This window comes from Anas platyrhynchos, chromosome 10, assembly GCF_047663525.1.
Source record: "Anas platyrhynchos isolate ZD024472 breed Pekin duck chromosome 10, IASCAAS_PekinDuck_T2T, whole genome shotgun sequence".
NCBI classification, from domain to species: domain Eukaryota; kingdom Metazoa; phylum Chordata; class Aves; order Anseriformes; family Anatidae; genus Anas; species Anas platyrhynchos.
In genome coordinates this window covers 15,413,747-15,429,239 of record NC_092596.1, presented here as the reverse complement: position 1 = coordinate 15,429,239, position 15,493 = coordinate 15,413,747, and the positions used below count along the sequence as shown (strand labels likewise).

Sequence of the window (15,493 nt, the reverse complement as noted above, 5' to 3'; positions counted from 1 at the left end):
GTGACCAGCCTGTAGGATAAGATTTACTTTCCCAGCAGCTCTTATATGACAAAAGGGACCACCATAAAAATGCATCTCCTGAAAGATGCACAGTCCCTCAAGTGCAACTTTGAAAGGGCAGGAGAGTGAAAATCTGTCACACGTGGTCCAGGGGCTTCAGTGCACCAATGTTGCCTTGGTGCCTTGTTCAAACCAGTGGTTACATCCATCTGCATTCTGCTAGGAAATGGCTCATGCATGCCTCTCCTCTGTAGGGCTTAGACTTGGGCTTAGACTCCATTCCTTGCTTGGACAATGCCTTGCACAGGGAGTCCCAGGCTGCTACTGGAGCTCCTGCATAGTATGGTAAAGAAATAATGAGGACAGAAATAAAAGACTCATCTTGAGAAGACATATAATGATCACTGGCAGACCAGGAGCTTGCTACATCCTACATAAACAAGAGTACTTCTCTGAAAATAACACAAAGTTGTCCTGCATTTTCTGGACTGTATGTCAAGGAAACACATACAGAGCCATTGCAATGAGCTGTCTTATTGCAAGAAGGGTTTGTACAAGACTTATCTTATCACAGATACATAGCATGTGCTGTAGGTGGGCAGCTCTCATTTGCTTAGATTGCAGTGAAACATCCTCCACAGCTACAAACACTATGGTTGGAGAAAGAGAGATACTTATAAAACTGGTAAGCTGGAGAAGGAAGTGGGTAAAGTGGGAATGGTGTCACCAAGTCTACACAGAGGTCAATGAGAAGGAAGTCATAGGAAAACTGGATGAACTTGAGGGCTTTTGTTGTAGAAATGGGGCAAAGAGTACACATCTTTTTGGGGCTAAGGATGTGAATTTCTGGATGCAGTATTTTAACTTAGGATGACTCCAAGCTGCCAAGTAGATGCCTCTGAAAAAGCAGATGAAATTTCAAGATGTACAAGCAAAGTCATTCCAGAAGAGAGAAAACACACTTAGAATACTTATATGAGGTATCTTGAATAATATGCACTGCTCTGGCTACTCAAGAAAGGGGGAAAAAAATAAATTAAATAATGGGGGAGGGGGTGTAATATGTATTTGTCTTAGCTAACAAAATACAAATGGAGGGGGATCGTGGTAAATATCTCTGAGAGAAACTCAACAACAGAGAAGAGGGACAGTTAGGTAGGCTAAATCACAGCAATGGCACCTGATCAAAAAGGTGAAAGCTGTTGCTGGTGGTTGCAAAAGGCTACACATTCCTGGTGCTGCTCTGTGTACCTTGCAGCAAAGAGGCAGAGGCTGTCTCCATCCCAAATGAAGCTCATGTGGTAATGGGCAGCTTGACCACATGGCTCTCCAGACTCCTGCAGCACTGTTGGGAAGTTTAACTTTGGACCATAACTGCACAGTCATTAGTGTTTACAAAACAAGTTTCCAGGGAAACAAACTTACACACTGAAGAAATAATAAGAGGCAATGTAATCAGATGTGAGAGGGAGATCATTTCATTACCTGAACCAGGCCTCATTATTCACCGTTTCCCTGGCAAGAGCTGATAAATGCAGGTTAATGAATCTTAGTGCTCTAGATGAGCAAGGGGAGCACTGGCTCAGTCCTGCCGCATGCTAAGCAGGACCAGAGAATCTAACTTTCAACCAGAGGTGCAAGAGATAAAATACCAACTTATCCCCTTGCAGAACTGCAGTGAGACAGGAGAGGGGTTTTACCCACTGCTCACTTGGTTTAACAGAGTAACCAGATCTGTGGGAACGCTGCAGTTCATACCTGACCCCAACTCTAAATGTCCCAAGATTAATGTGGGATCTACCACATTTATGTGTACACCAGTGATAGGTGCAAGGGCCAGAGATGACTAGTTAGGGAAAGACTTCTATGTCCAACAGTATCATCTGGAGACTTCCCAGATTGTCCCAACAGTCACTAGCCAGTTCTGTAGAGGTTGGGGGTGCAGAAGGAGCACCTATTAAACCTGTGAGACAATGCCAATAGCCAGGCAGGGTCTGCAGAAATAACTCAGACTGACAAAAGCACAGATCACACTATATATCTGTTAGCATTTACAGAGCTCCAGAGGATTATGGCTCTCAGAGTACATAGGGATGCTATTCTGTCTGGGGCTGTGTCAGTTTTTTTAAGGAGATTAGCCCTGTCAAATCTCTGAGAAAGGGGGTAGAAAGACCCATTTTGATGATTCACAGTTTACTAATATTTTTTTTCACCTGTGTCTTTTCCCCTAAACTCCCCTTCCTTTTTATTTTATTTTGTAAATCCTGGATTTAATCAAAGCCTGCATCTCCAAAATTGAATGTGCAATTTTCCAACATCTGAATGTCTAGAGCATCACTCCAGCACAAGCAGAGAGGTCTCATTTGGCAGCACCAAGCCGACTCTTTGGAGACTCGGGACAAGGGTCTATGACCAGCCAGAGGGTTTGGATTCCTGTTGCATGATTTCAGGCTTCCCACAGCAGTGTGACTGGCTCCCACCCAGCTGCAGCGTGGAGCTGCCCATGGGGCTTTATGCAGAACCCAGCCTCGCAGGCAGGTGCTGGGAGCAAGGATGGACTGCCTGCCCCATAAGCTCCACACTGTGACATCCAGGCTATTGTGTCCCTGCCTAAGGGGAGCAGGCTGGCCAAAGATTACCAGAAACATTTTGACATGCAGAAACACTCATGAAAACATTTTAAAGGATTTTGTTGGAGAAAACTCAAATTAATTCTGTATCTAATTACTATTGAACTCCTTAGCTGGAAAGCATCTGAACATTTCTCCCAAATTGATTTTCATGGAAACATCAATCCAAAATGATTATTTCCAAGATCTTGGAGGGAGTAGAGCACTTAGGACCACCCAGGCTCAAACCCTCCAGATGAACCCAGGATCCTTCCAGCGATCACACTCCTCCTCTCTTCTCCCAGGTCACAGGCTCCAGGGTCTAGCCAATGCCTCAGCAATCAAAGTCTCTCATTACAGCCTTTCTGCCTGGCGCATTAATTTGATCTGTCATTTCACAGCCCAGTAGCTCTATCTGAACAGGTGGAACATGGCAGATTCCTCTCATTACTTTAGTCTTTGTCAAACAACCAATATTAATTTGCAGCGTTCTACATATTTCTAGATTTTCCCCTAGGCATTCATCTTTCTCTGATCAACAGCCATATCAAATACACCACTGTATTACTAGCTCCCACATTGCTGTCTGCCTTCCCAATCTGTCCTATAAATATGACCAGTGTTTGGCCTTTTTGGCTCCTATTTGGTGTTTGCTTATTTGTTTCCCTCTTTGCTTTCAAAATACTTGAAAATTATTCAAAGTAAAACATATATTCATGGCTGCAAGCTGCCTTGCAGGCTTTCTTTTTGTGACTGCAAGAGGGGATCTACCTTTTCAGAGCACCAAAGTGGGTAGATATTCACTGCACACCATCATCACAATTGCACCCAGCTCCTACCACAACTGTAGCACTCTGCCAGTCACAGCAGGGCCAGCAGACCTGCCCAAGCCAGTGATGCCAGATAACCTCTCAGCTCCCCAAGTGTGGTGCAATTGAAGACCTGTGCTGCACTCCCCCAGTTTGGCTTACTGTGGAGCTCTCACTCATGGCTCAAGCTGGACACAGGTGGGCTGCAAAAGACCATTTCTAAACTGTTCCTAACTAAGACTCCCTAAAAAAAAAACAGTCCCCTGGAATCTGACGTGAGATACCCAGTCAAGTGTCCAGCTGAGCAAACCACTGCCCCTAATTTCCTGCCTGGCACAATCTGCACCCTGCCTTGTACAATACCACTGCAATCACAAAACCATGCATCCAGGCCCTTCTGTTCAGTGCATGCAAAGCTGCACCCAGGTGAGCACGCTGCCTAAGCACTCCTGCAGGTGAGGAGGCAGTCCATTCCTTCAGTCCACCCTGGGCTCCCACAAACAGAAGTGCAGCTCAGTGCTTGTGCACAAGCTTCCTAGCAGTAGCACTATTTGTACCCAGCTGCTTTTTTCTGCTGTCATCTAAATTCTGGCAGCAATAAAAATGAGTGATTTGTCCCCTGCTTGCTCACGCGCCTGTTCTCCATCCACCCCAGGCCATCTGGTCACACTTGCAGATGACATCCTTGGAAGCAAAGGGAAATGGCACAAAGCAGCATTCCTGGTAAGTGAGGGAAAGGATTAGCAGCTCCCTTCTTTCCACCAGGTCTGACCACCTTCCCCACACGCAGCCTTCCATGCAGGTAGTTGTTCGCACCAACTATGAAGCTGTGGCCTCACAGACACTTCTGTGAGATAGAGGCTGGATGGAAAATTTTCCCTGCTGGTTTGAAAACTCTTCTGAGCAATGCTGTGGGTAGGCAGAGGAATCTCAAAGCTATCTTCCCATTTCATGGCTGGAAGACAGAAGCAAAATTTTAGGGTGTCCCCATTTTTGAGTGACTGCAGCCAGGTGCCTGGTTATTTCAGCTGCCAAGCCCTGCCTGTCCCGCGAGACAGATGAACTGGCAGAGAACACAAGGAATAAGGAAACGCCAACTGCTGTACTCACAGAAAAGCAGCAATTGCCTGTGCAGGAATAACAAGGAAAAACAGACTTAGTGGCTAGCTGGAGTGCTGTGGGAGCACTACGGGATCACAGGTTCAGAGATTCCCCAGCTCTCTCACATCAGCTCAATTGCAATCACTGCCTCATTTATGCAGGGATTTTTGGATAAACCATTAAAATATTGCTGACTTTCTCCTGTTTGAATAACTTGCTTTCCCTGCCTAGTGTCATTTGCATGCCATTTTTATTTCAGCCCAATGCAGAGAGGTACATACAGTAACTAAACTTCTGCCATTACAATTGGCAGTAAGAGCAAGGCAGCAATGACTGCTGGGTGGACTTGGTCTTCTTTTGCCATTGATGCTGCTCTGTGTCCTTAGGCAAGTTACTTCAGTTACTTTGGTACACTGTTGGACAATCGCCCCTCTCTGGCTGTTGTCTCCACCAGCCATTACCTTCCACTGAAACTCCTCAGTACTGGAGCAGGGGAGCTCACCACCTTCCTTTTCTGTCTTTTTTTTTCCTGGCTCTAAAATTGTTAGAAACCATAAACTGTCATTACCTAGCCTCTTTCAATCCTTTCTTGATTTCCTTGGAAACGATTTTTCTTAGATTATTTTCTCCCATAATTTTCCTTAGATGACTCTTGTCTCTGGTCTCCAGCCCTGATTTTTGCAAAGCAAAATCTTAATTCCATCAGTTGCTTGCTGAGCAGAGCCTATTTCAACACTCCAGCTGTCTTCTTTCCCTTTCTCCAAACCTCTTCAATTCTGCTTTGGCTCTTGAGCTGGACTCTATTCAAGAAGCCCAGACAGACTTCACCCCACACTGACTCCATGCTTCACTGAGGTCAGTTATACTTTCATAATTGGCTGAGTTGTCACACACTGATAAAACAGTTCAGGAAAGTTAACTTTAGCTGGTTTTATTGGGGGAGAAAATCTTCCTTTAACAGCTGTGACCATGCTGTCTATTGTCCTCACTGCGATGGAGCAGGGTCAGCCCAGGTAAGGCTACCATTCCGCACAGCAATTCCTTCAGTGAGAGATCCAGTTTAACAAGCTGCTGTCTCTTGCACAATAGCCTCTCGGTTCTACATCATGTCCTGCTGCCTGGCCAGAGGTTGCTGTCTTTGATTCATCTGATTATGGTAACTCTAGCCTTCAGGGGATATACTAAATCATCCCATGAGTTTAAAATAAAATAAAATAAAATAAAATAAAATAAAATAAAATAAAATAAAATAAAATAAAATAAAATAAAATAAAATAAAATAAATATGCCAGCACTGTTAGTGTGTGTGTGTGTTTGTTCATTTTTTAAACAAATCATTACACCAATCTACTTTAGAGTAAAGTCTTTACTCGTGGTATGGAAATAAGCTTAAAAGTATTCCCAACCATATGCCAGGACCAGAACTTGACTTTTTCTTTTTCTTTTTCTTTTTCTTTTTCTTTTTCTTTTTCTTTTTCTTTTTCTTTTTCTTTTTCTTTTTTTAACTGTAAAAGGTCCTACCAGCATATTTACATCATAGATCAGGTTGGGAAAGATTTTTGTCATCCTTCAGATAGTTTTAAAGCAATGACTATTTCCTCATTCCAAATGAAGAAAGGTCAAAACACCAACTCCCCCCTCACCTCCCTTCCAAAATATTTCAAATTGGGCAAATTATTTTAAGTTTCAAGAGTGTAAAACTTCATTATTTGTCTTTTTCAGTACTTAATAGCCTGTATTTACTAATGTTTCAAAACAAAAGGATTTGGACTAAAAGGCAAAATCACTGAAATCACTGAAACTGTGTTTTTCCAACAAGGTAAAAAGACCATTTCTTTGAGGCCAGCAGCCATTAATTTGTTTCAAGAATACTTTCAATTTAAACATTTTGGAATTTTCTGCCTGACCAGACATTGTGGAGCATTCCCAACATGCTTGAAAGGTGACTATCAAGAACTATATGATTTTGCTGTCAGCAGATGGGCTGTGCAAGCAGTAGATTTCTCCTTGGTCCTGTGTGGCTACTCGGAAAGTCAGCTCTGCTCATATTGGTACCTCTCATTTCTCATTCATCCATCTCCAAACAGCTACACTACAACTATGTGAGGGATGCACCATCCCTCAGAGCCCAGCTGCGGTACCATGGTGCCCACATCAAATACAAACATACTCACGGATATGAAGCCAAACAACGACACAAAACCCTGCCACAGTCCCACAAAATGAGGGAAAAATAGATTTAAAGCTGAAACAAGAAAAGGAAGACTTCAATTTAAAACATGTATATTGCTTTTGGGCTTTAGGACACCTCAGCAAGGCCACGTCATCTACAGGTACAGAGAATGAGAACAGCGTGACTCTAGGGACTTGAAAGGGAAGAACACAAAACATCCTAAAACTGAGCTGTGCAGCCATTTCCTAGAACTACCCACCCGTCCGCTGGGATGGCCTGCAGCCAGCTCCTTTCTGCAAAGGCCAGACTGGCTTTGGCAGGGCAGATGTATTAGTACCATAACAGTCGGTCAAGCAGAGGTTAGATGGAGCACTGAGTTGTCTTTTTCCACCCAACTGGAACATTTAAATTAAAAAAAAAAAAAACACTTTTGGTATTGCCTGACTGATTCATAGCTCAGAGGCTGCTCGAGGCTGCCCAACAGCTACCAGCAGGGCAGGACCGCGTGCCAAATGACTCAGTTTTCCGGCGGCTGCTTCGTAATGCAGGTCCCGGAGGCCTCGGGTGGAGCCAAGCAGGGCCGGGGGCTGCTCTAGGTGCCGGGAGGTCCCCGCCCGCCCCCGCTGCCGCGGGTGCCGGCAGCGGAGCCGCAAGCACGAGCCCACGCTGCTCTCTGCTGGTTACTGCAGAGCCACGCAGCCCCGGCTGGAAAGCGGGAGGGGGGCCAAGGGGTGTTGCGGCAGAAATGCATGGATTGTTATTAAATTTGGCTTCTGACCCCTGAGCCGTCTCTGCAATGGAAATAACTGGCGTGTGTGGGTGTGTTGTATTTGCTTTTATAAGCTAGGCCCCTTGCTAACTTACGTGTTTATACAAATAATACAAGTACCATTTGTAATACCTCTTTTTAAATGTTTCCACGTTATAGATGAGGCTTTTTTTTGGAACTGCTCTTGTCTAAGTTCTCTTTCCTGCCTGAAAACATACTTCTGTTTTGAACCAATCCAAAATGAACATATTTCTTTTCCAGTTCTACTTCCAGTTCTACTTTTCTTTTTTCAAGAGTTGTCCTCTCATTCCTGTTTAGTTTGATTCAAAACTGAACAATTTTAGCCTCTTTCCTTAAAGAACAAAAAAAAAAAAAAAAAAAAAAAAAAAAAAAGACAAATATATTATATATATATATATCCCACCACACAAGAAAAAATACAGACATTGAGATCACTTGCCCAGCACAGAGCAACCTCCCTTTACCAGGAACACTACATTGGTCAGCACTGCTGATTTTTCGGCACAACACGCACTAGGATGTTTGGCAGAAGACTGCATGGATGAGGAAGATGCCCAGGTGTGCTGCCTCCATGCTAAGGGACAGCAATTCTTTGCATAACCCTCAGGGGCTATTGAACAACCCCAGGTGCCAGGACAGAGTTGCGATGGGTAAGGAATATGAAAGCTGACTTCTAAATATTCATTAACACTGCTCAGCAGATGCCAGCTTCCAGCAACATAAGGAGTAAATCAGCTTTCCTAAAGAGAACAGAATAATTGGGTGCTTTGCAAAGATGGAACTTGCTCATGCACTCGTATACACATACAGAGGGATCCCCCAGCTCTGCTACAGGTGAGGAAGGCAAACCTCATAATCATAAACGTGCTGATTTTCTTACCTTCAAAGAGAGAGAAAGCACCTAGCTGGGTCCCCAGCCCTTGAGAATTTGTTTTCTGTTGCTCTTCTGGGAGGCTTAGATGGTACAAGATCATGAAAATAGCTCCTAGAAGCCTGTAAAGGAAGTCTAGAGCAGAAACCACATCAAAGTAGCCCTGGTAAAGGGGCCCTGTGTGCAGCAGCAGGGTTTCTCCACAGAGCAGTCGATGGGCACCAGGTATTAGTCTTCAGCATTTCTTGCCAAAGCTCTTCTGGACTCTTTTTGGACCTTTTTCAGCCTGCCTGCTTTGCCACCACCTTTGGAGCTCTCTCATTAGCTACTTAACTAACTTCTCTCTCCTTCCCAAAGACTGTTCCTTCTCAGGTACAAGCTGTTGCCCACCACAGCCCAGTTGTGGCACTGATGATTATTGGAGAATGAATACCACAACTTTGCAGCACAGCCTCCCTGCTGCTCCCAACCTCTCCATGCATCAGAGCCAGCAACAACACTGTTTTCTCCTGGTTCATTGCTAGATGCTGACCCCATAGCAGTTGGAATGCAGGAATATTTCACAACCTCCTGTCACAGATTCTGATCCCGTAGTCTTTTTTATAAACCCTCACACAATTACTACCTTTTCTGAGTCAGCTCCAGAACATTCGATCCTAACTTCCCTAAGAAAATGATTCCTGAGGTTGAACCTCCCAAAAGCTTAGGATCATGGAACAGTTGGTGTTACTTCCCACCCGACAAAGTGCTCTCCACGGCTCCATGTAAAAGGCTGAAATCTCATTTTCCAGGTCAAAAAAAAACCAAAAAACTCCAAACAAACTAACAAAACACATTAAAAACAGAAAATTGCATTTTATTTGCAATACAGTGTTGATTTGTCACAAAAATATCAATATAAAACATACAGCAAGGTATGCAGCTTGGGCATCAAGCCATCATCCACACTCCTTCAATGTCCAGAAACAGTGACAAAGCCCTGAGAGGAAGGGACAGCTAGAAACCCTGTTGCATTGTTCCCAAGGAACATTATCACAGTGAGAGAGACATTCTTCAGCACACAAAATGTATGCATTCATTCCATAGATCTTTTCTTCCCTTTATTGGGAGTTCATTTCTATTTGGGAGCACAGACTTACACTTCTACCTAGGAACTGGGGGGTTACATTAAAAGAACGTAACTTTTCAGTAATCTCATGATTTCAGCAAATTTTGGACTACTGGTATTACAAGGCAATTCTAACCTTCACTTAGGGTAAAGTTCTGCTTCTCTTGGCTCTACTGGAAGACTAATAACACTGTCCGAACCTTTTAAATGCTCTCTGGTCTCCTTTGCAAGGAAAAAACACAGCTTGAATGAAACATGCAGAGAACAATAAAAAAAGCCTTGATGAGTGTAGAGAGAGCAGACACAACAGAAATCAAAAGTTACTATTTCAGTCTGCAGAGCCTAATTACGGATTATTGGAAACAAAGAATTTTTGAGTTATAGACATGATGGGAATGGAGCATGATGACACAAAAAAAAAAAAAAATGACTATTTGTAGATCCCAGGGGAAATAATGACGAAGAAGCCTGCTTTTTTTCACCATGTCATAGCCTTACTTCCAGTGATGAAAGTTTTTTGCCACTCAGCATTAAGATGCATAGATGAAATGAACACATGCTGTAGAAAATATCAAATTCTGAGCAGCCTCACAGCATTGAGCAAGGCTTAGAGAAAAATTATTCATTTTCCCTAAGCTACAGAGCCAAGCAGCAGCACACCTCTGCAGCTCACCTCCAACTGTGGAGCACTATGGAGGGCAAATCACAGCAGAAGGTAGCAACTGCACACTACCTGTAGCACACAGGTGCATTCAAGCACAGCACCTCGTCTTAAATTTCACATGGCTGGGGAGCACCAGAATGTGTTTTTCTTCTCCTCCACACCAGTATGCACAGTCCAGCTGGGTACTGGTTGGATGCAGTTAAGCATGCCCAGTCCATCAGCCTGGGGAGGCTGCAGAGCATTTTTCTGCCCTCTTAACCAAGCTGTCTGGGGAGGTGTGTTCCTCCTCAAACGTACATCTCTAAAAATAAATAGTATGGCTTGCTTTCATCTGAGGGTTGAACTTTGAAGGGCAGAGGGTTAATTTTGTTGTTGTTGTTTTGCATTGTCACTTTCTAATGGTTAAAGAAAAAGCAGACGTTAAAAATTTGTCATCCAAATGGCCATCTCATTCACGAAAGTATGTGAAAGCAGACACAGTAGGAATCTCATGTTCCTTTTCCTTTTGGGGATTTACAACATGGCTGTATCTTTCACCTCGGTGACATTCCAGATAGGGACCCCAGTTTGCAGTAGGCCTGCAGCAGCTCACAATACGCTGGAAAACAAAAAACAAGAGACACTTAATGTCCTACCTTAGTCTGTACTATTCTTAAAATTCAATAAAGCTGTAATTCTAAATATGCCCTGCAACTCAACAAATAGCAGACAAATTATCTTTTTCTTTTTTTTTTTTTTTAAAAAAAAAAGCATTACAAATGTCTTTGTGTTCAGTGGCTTCAGCCACAGATATCATATAAGCAAGGAAAGATGTGAAAATGGGACTCCCTGGCAAAGCTTGGTAAGAAGAGCATATCTCAGTTCCTACATTTGTTCATTTCAGTGAGGAATAGGAAGTAAAACTCCAGGAAAATGGAATAACACTAGAAGCCATTAAAAACACTGTTGAAAGCTTGGGCACACTCCCAGAGAATTAAATTTTATCTTCACAGCAGATCACAGTAGCGTACATTTGCCTCCAATTAAACTACCAAAGATGAGCTTTCATCTAAAAATGCAGTTGATGACACCTTGAGGAACATGCTCCTGAAAAGAGGGCATAGACATTCCTTAAAATTCCAAGGAAAGTGAGATTTGATACTCTGACAGATTTTTTGTGCCCTTACCTGACATATGTTTCCTTCAGCTTTACATATTTTTACAACAGCAACAATGGGAATCCAGATGACACAGAAGATAATCATACACCAGCCAACAGCAGTTCCCCAGGCTGGATATAAAACTGAGCCATAAGTGGGAGTTGAAAATGTGACCAAGGACCAAACCAAAATTGCCTATTAAAATGAGAGAGAGAGAGAAGAAGAAGAGTTTCACGTAATTAACTTGCACTGTATTTCCAAGCTAGTTAAAAAAAGGACTATCTACAACTACTGCACAGTTCTCTTTTACTTTTTGGACATGTGATTTGTTCATGCAGCCCAACACTTCAATTACATCTACATTTAAACAGAATGAGATTTCTGAGTTCTGTTGCAATGTTATGCTGGAGAATATATGTGTCTGCAAATCTCTTGGATTTGTGATATTAATAAATTCTGTAAGACAAACATAATCCAGCCATCTACAACTACAATTAGAAATGCAGGAGTAATGAAAAACTGAGATGCATGTGACAGCACAGACAAAAATCTTAGACGGGAACAGCTGGACATCCAAAGAGTAAATCCATGCCAGGGATCTGTCCAGAACACGAAATTTCTCTCAAACTGGAGAGTCTAGGTTTTCAATTCATCATTGCAGACTGAGAGAATATGAAGTCAGCTGCTAGGACAGACAATCTGGTTGCTCAGTATTACTCCTTGAAATGTGGATTCATCTCACTAGCTACTGATCTGAAGGTCTAGTTTCTCCTGGAAAGGACACAGAGGGGAGTGATATGTATAGGAAATCACAGGTAGCATATAGGTTGGTCTACTGACTCCATCATACCTTATCTCTACATACGGTGCCCAGACATTCATCTCATATCTGCATGGAAACTCATTCTATATCAAATTAATAAATTCTGTCACACTAACGTAATCCAGTCATCTGCACTCACCACTAACAGCACAGGAGTAAGGAAAAACCAGCACATTCTCCACCACATCCAAAAGAAACAGCTCTTCTTTCCAATCATCATCTCAATGTCTTCGATAAATCTGTTTCCTCCTGTTGAAAAACAATTAGATGGTGTATTGTAAAACTGGTATGTATCTTGCAAGTGTTTACTTAAAAATAATAGAGGAAATGTCTCCAGTTCTGTGATAACAAGATGAAAGACTTTAACCGTTAAGAAGTTATAAATATTTTATTGCAGAATAAACATTTAATATAGATTGTGCCTGTGATTGTATAATCCAATCATGTCTTTTCAATGCAAAAATATTTACCATAAATGTAGACGATGCCTATTATCTCCAGGACAGCAGCAATAAGTATTCCCCATCCAGCACAGAAATGATCTATTAAGTTAACCCAGTAAATTCCTGCCTGTAGAACAAACAAGAAAGAGACAAAAATTTACCTGGTACCCATAATTTCTTTATGCAAATAAAATAAGTTGTGCCATTCAAATCTTTTTAACTAGTTACCAGTCCAAGTTTCTTAAATTCCTGATTCTTTGGGTTAAGTACACATCTGTGAACATTATTTTATTTAAATTTCTCTATGTAAAATTGAAAAGCACATCTGATGAAATACCATAGATCTGCATATTAACAAGATATGCGTACATGTAAAGTATATATAAACAGCTGATATCAAGATTCAAATTTGGAACTTGACAGTATCAAAGCATCAGCTTCACAGGAATACAAGAAAGAATATAAGATTAAATGTTAGCAAATATTGCTTCACCAGCTTGAATATTGAGCAACAGGAATAGCTATGCCAGTTAATAACTCTGATAGGTTTGTATTTTCCTACACACACAAGTGTCCCAGATTGGTTAAACACAGCTTTAAATACCTGAATACAGTAGTAGGATCACAAAGCAGGGAACAAGCTTTATAACAATTCACACTCCTTAATATTAAGTCCTTTGCAAATTTCTGTCTCATTTTATAACCTGTTTTTTGCTTGACTACACAACTGCTTATTCACCACAACCATCTTCATTACATTCTCAGACTAATTGCATGCATGAATCTGTATTTCTAATGTAAACATTGCAATGAACCTTACATCCTTAAGAGCAACTGCCTCAAGAAAAAGTAGAGTGTACAGAAAATTCCATATTTTTCAGAAGTAATCATGAGCTAGTTGTTTTTTATGACTTGAGCAGGCTATTACTCAAATGCTGTCCCGTCTGTTAGTCAGTTATAAACACAAAGATCCCATCCACATCTAGCAACAGTTCCCACAGTGCTGCAGATATACTGTATATATATGCTTGAGATTACACAGATAATCTCCTAAACTGAAGAGCAAAAAGTCAGGTTGATGCCACACAGGCTATCTATAGGCCTTCTATTTAAAAGCATATCTCAGTTTAGTAACCACAGAAAGCCTTAGGTTCTTCAGGGGTTCCCCATGAGAATTTCCGCTTTGAATGTCCAGCACATTTACAAAATTCATGATTCTCTCAGATCCATACAAATAGGAGCACTCAAGGAAGCCCTTGTCACACTGTGAAGGGACGATTTGACTTATCACTTGCAGCATAACTAAAGCCATTGCCAAAGAAAGTTTAATGTCTCACCTGAGTAACACAGATAAGACCAAGAAAGAAGAGCAATATGCACACACCCAGGGTTATAGGGATTCTCAACTTTTTCATCATTTGGGGGTATATATCTTGTATGGTGGTTGTAAGTGTTTCTGCAAGGGAAGGATAAGTGTGGGTTTTGAACAGAAGCAGCGCAATTACAAAATGACTTTTCATTTGAAAAGCAATGGGTTATTTAGAGCTTCACTCACCTATGGTGGCAAATTGAGAGTCAAGGCCCAAGAGCAGAAGCATGAAGAAAAATAAAAAGGACCAAAGAGGAGAAACTGGTAACTTGGAGAGAGCCTCTGGGTAGGCTACAAATGCCAGATCAAAACCTGCAAAGAAGTGGAATGAAGGATGTTATTGTTATGCCTTGGTCGAAGTAGGTCCCTGTACTGACAGTGTAATGATCAACCTACCTGAATCTACAACCTCTGAGACAGGTCTCTCCGACACAAATGCCATATGTCCCAAGACGGAGAAAATTGCAAACCCAGCAAACACACTGGTGAGGCAGTTTGTTACACAAACAAAAATAGCATCTGAGTAGCAGTTGTTGTGGAACTTATTGTACGAAGACAAAGCAACAAGCCCACCCCATGCCACAGACAGGGAGTAGAATATCTGAGTGGCTGCATCTTTCCAAACCTACCAAAAACAAGAACATGACAGTTACTGTACTACTTATAAAACATATCACAAATATTCAAGCATTCCCTCCGTGGAAGCTCCAGCATTTTGCTACACTTAGTCAAAGTATCTAATTTTATTTCATATGAATTTCAGAGTAGGTGGGATATAACTTGCTGGTGACCCTGCAGTCTCCAGCAAAAATAATATCATCTGTGATCTCAGGAAGGTCACATCCCAAGTATGTTGCCAAATATATAAGCCTTATTGGATTAACCGTGAAGAAGAGATTCAATTCATTCACATATGTAGGTTGTTGAGATAGGAGCCTTGTCACACTGCCAATGAATAAGGAAAACCAGGACAGGGTATCAGAAATGAGAGTTTCCATGTGCTCACCCACTTGTGTTCCTCACACCATGACCCAGACAGACCATTTCTGTGAGAAACTGTGCCTCTGCTGCAGCCCTGCAGCTAGTGCCAAATGCTTTCAAAAAATACCACAAGTTAAGTGCACTGAATATTTGCTTTTCTTCAAACAGATCTAATGCTGTCCTAAACTAGAACAGAAAAAAATCCAGTCTCCATTTGCATGAAGTGCCTTTCCCTGTCCATCTAATTTTTTGAGCTAATTTGCTGTGCAAGGCACAGCACGAATTTCCAGCTCAGGTGGTCCTTCATTTTTCTGATAAAGACCCTTGAAATCTTTAGCAACATGGGCTGACAAGTAAGCAGTGCTCACTCCCACAGAAAGAACTTTCTCAGCAGGCTTTGCTAGGATGAAACCCATGCCTCCAGAGAACTACTTGGAGGCAATATGGTAGAAATTGCTACTCTCTGGTGTGGTAGGGAGGGAGCAAAGAGTAGCTACTTTTTAGATCAAGTGTAGCTGGAACGGGAACTTGAACTTCTTATAGAGCTGGAAAAATCAGAACCCTGCTGTGGATAAGGAACCAGGGCAGGAAGTGAAGAATCATTTGTCTGGAT

The 15,493-nt window shown here is 42.0% G+C and overlaps 1 protein-coding gene across 3 annotated transcripts in view; it reads right to left on the bottom strand.

Annotated features, from left to right (window-relative positions):
• Positions 1-9,188: 9,188 nt before the first annotated feature.
• The window catches only part of SLC6A14 (solute carrier family 6 member 14), a 29,431-nt gene continuing 23,126 nt past the window's right edge, over positions 9,189-15,493 (bottom strand). For all 3 annotated transcript variants that reach the window (XM_072042957.1, XM_072042956.1, XM_027465203.3), the window contains exons 8-14: positions 14,296-14,524; positions 14,086-14,211; positions 13,868-13,986; positions 12,558-12,657; positions 12,227-12,336; positions 11,292-11,459; positions 9,189-10,723 (exon numbers count right to left, since the gene is read on the bottom strand). In XM_072042957.1, the coding sequence (XP_071899058.1) occupies positions 10,574-10,723; positions 11,292-11,459; positions 12,227-12,336; positions 12,558-12,657; positions 13,868-13,986; positions 14,086-14,211; positions 14,296-14,524 (1,002 nt within the window). In that variant the 3' untranslated portion in view covers positions 9,189-10,573. The remainder of the gene's footprint in view (positions 10,724-11,291; positions 11,460-12,226; positions 12,337-12,557; positions 12,658-13,867; positions 13,987-14,085; positions 14,212-14,295; positions 14,525-15,493) is intronic.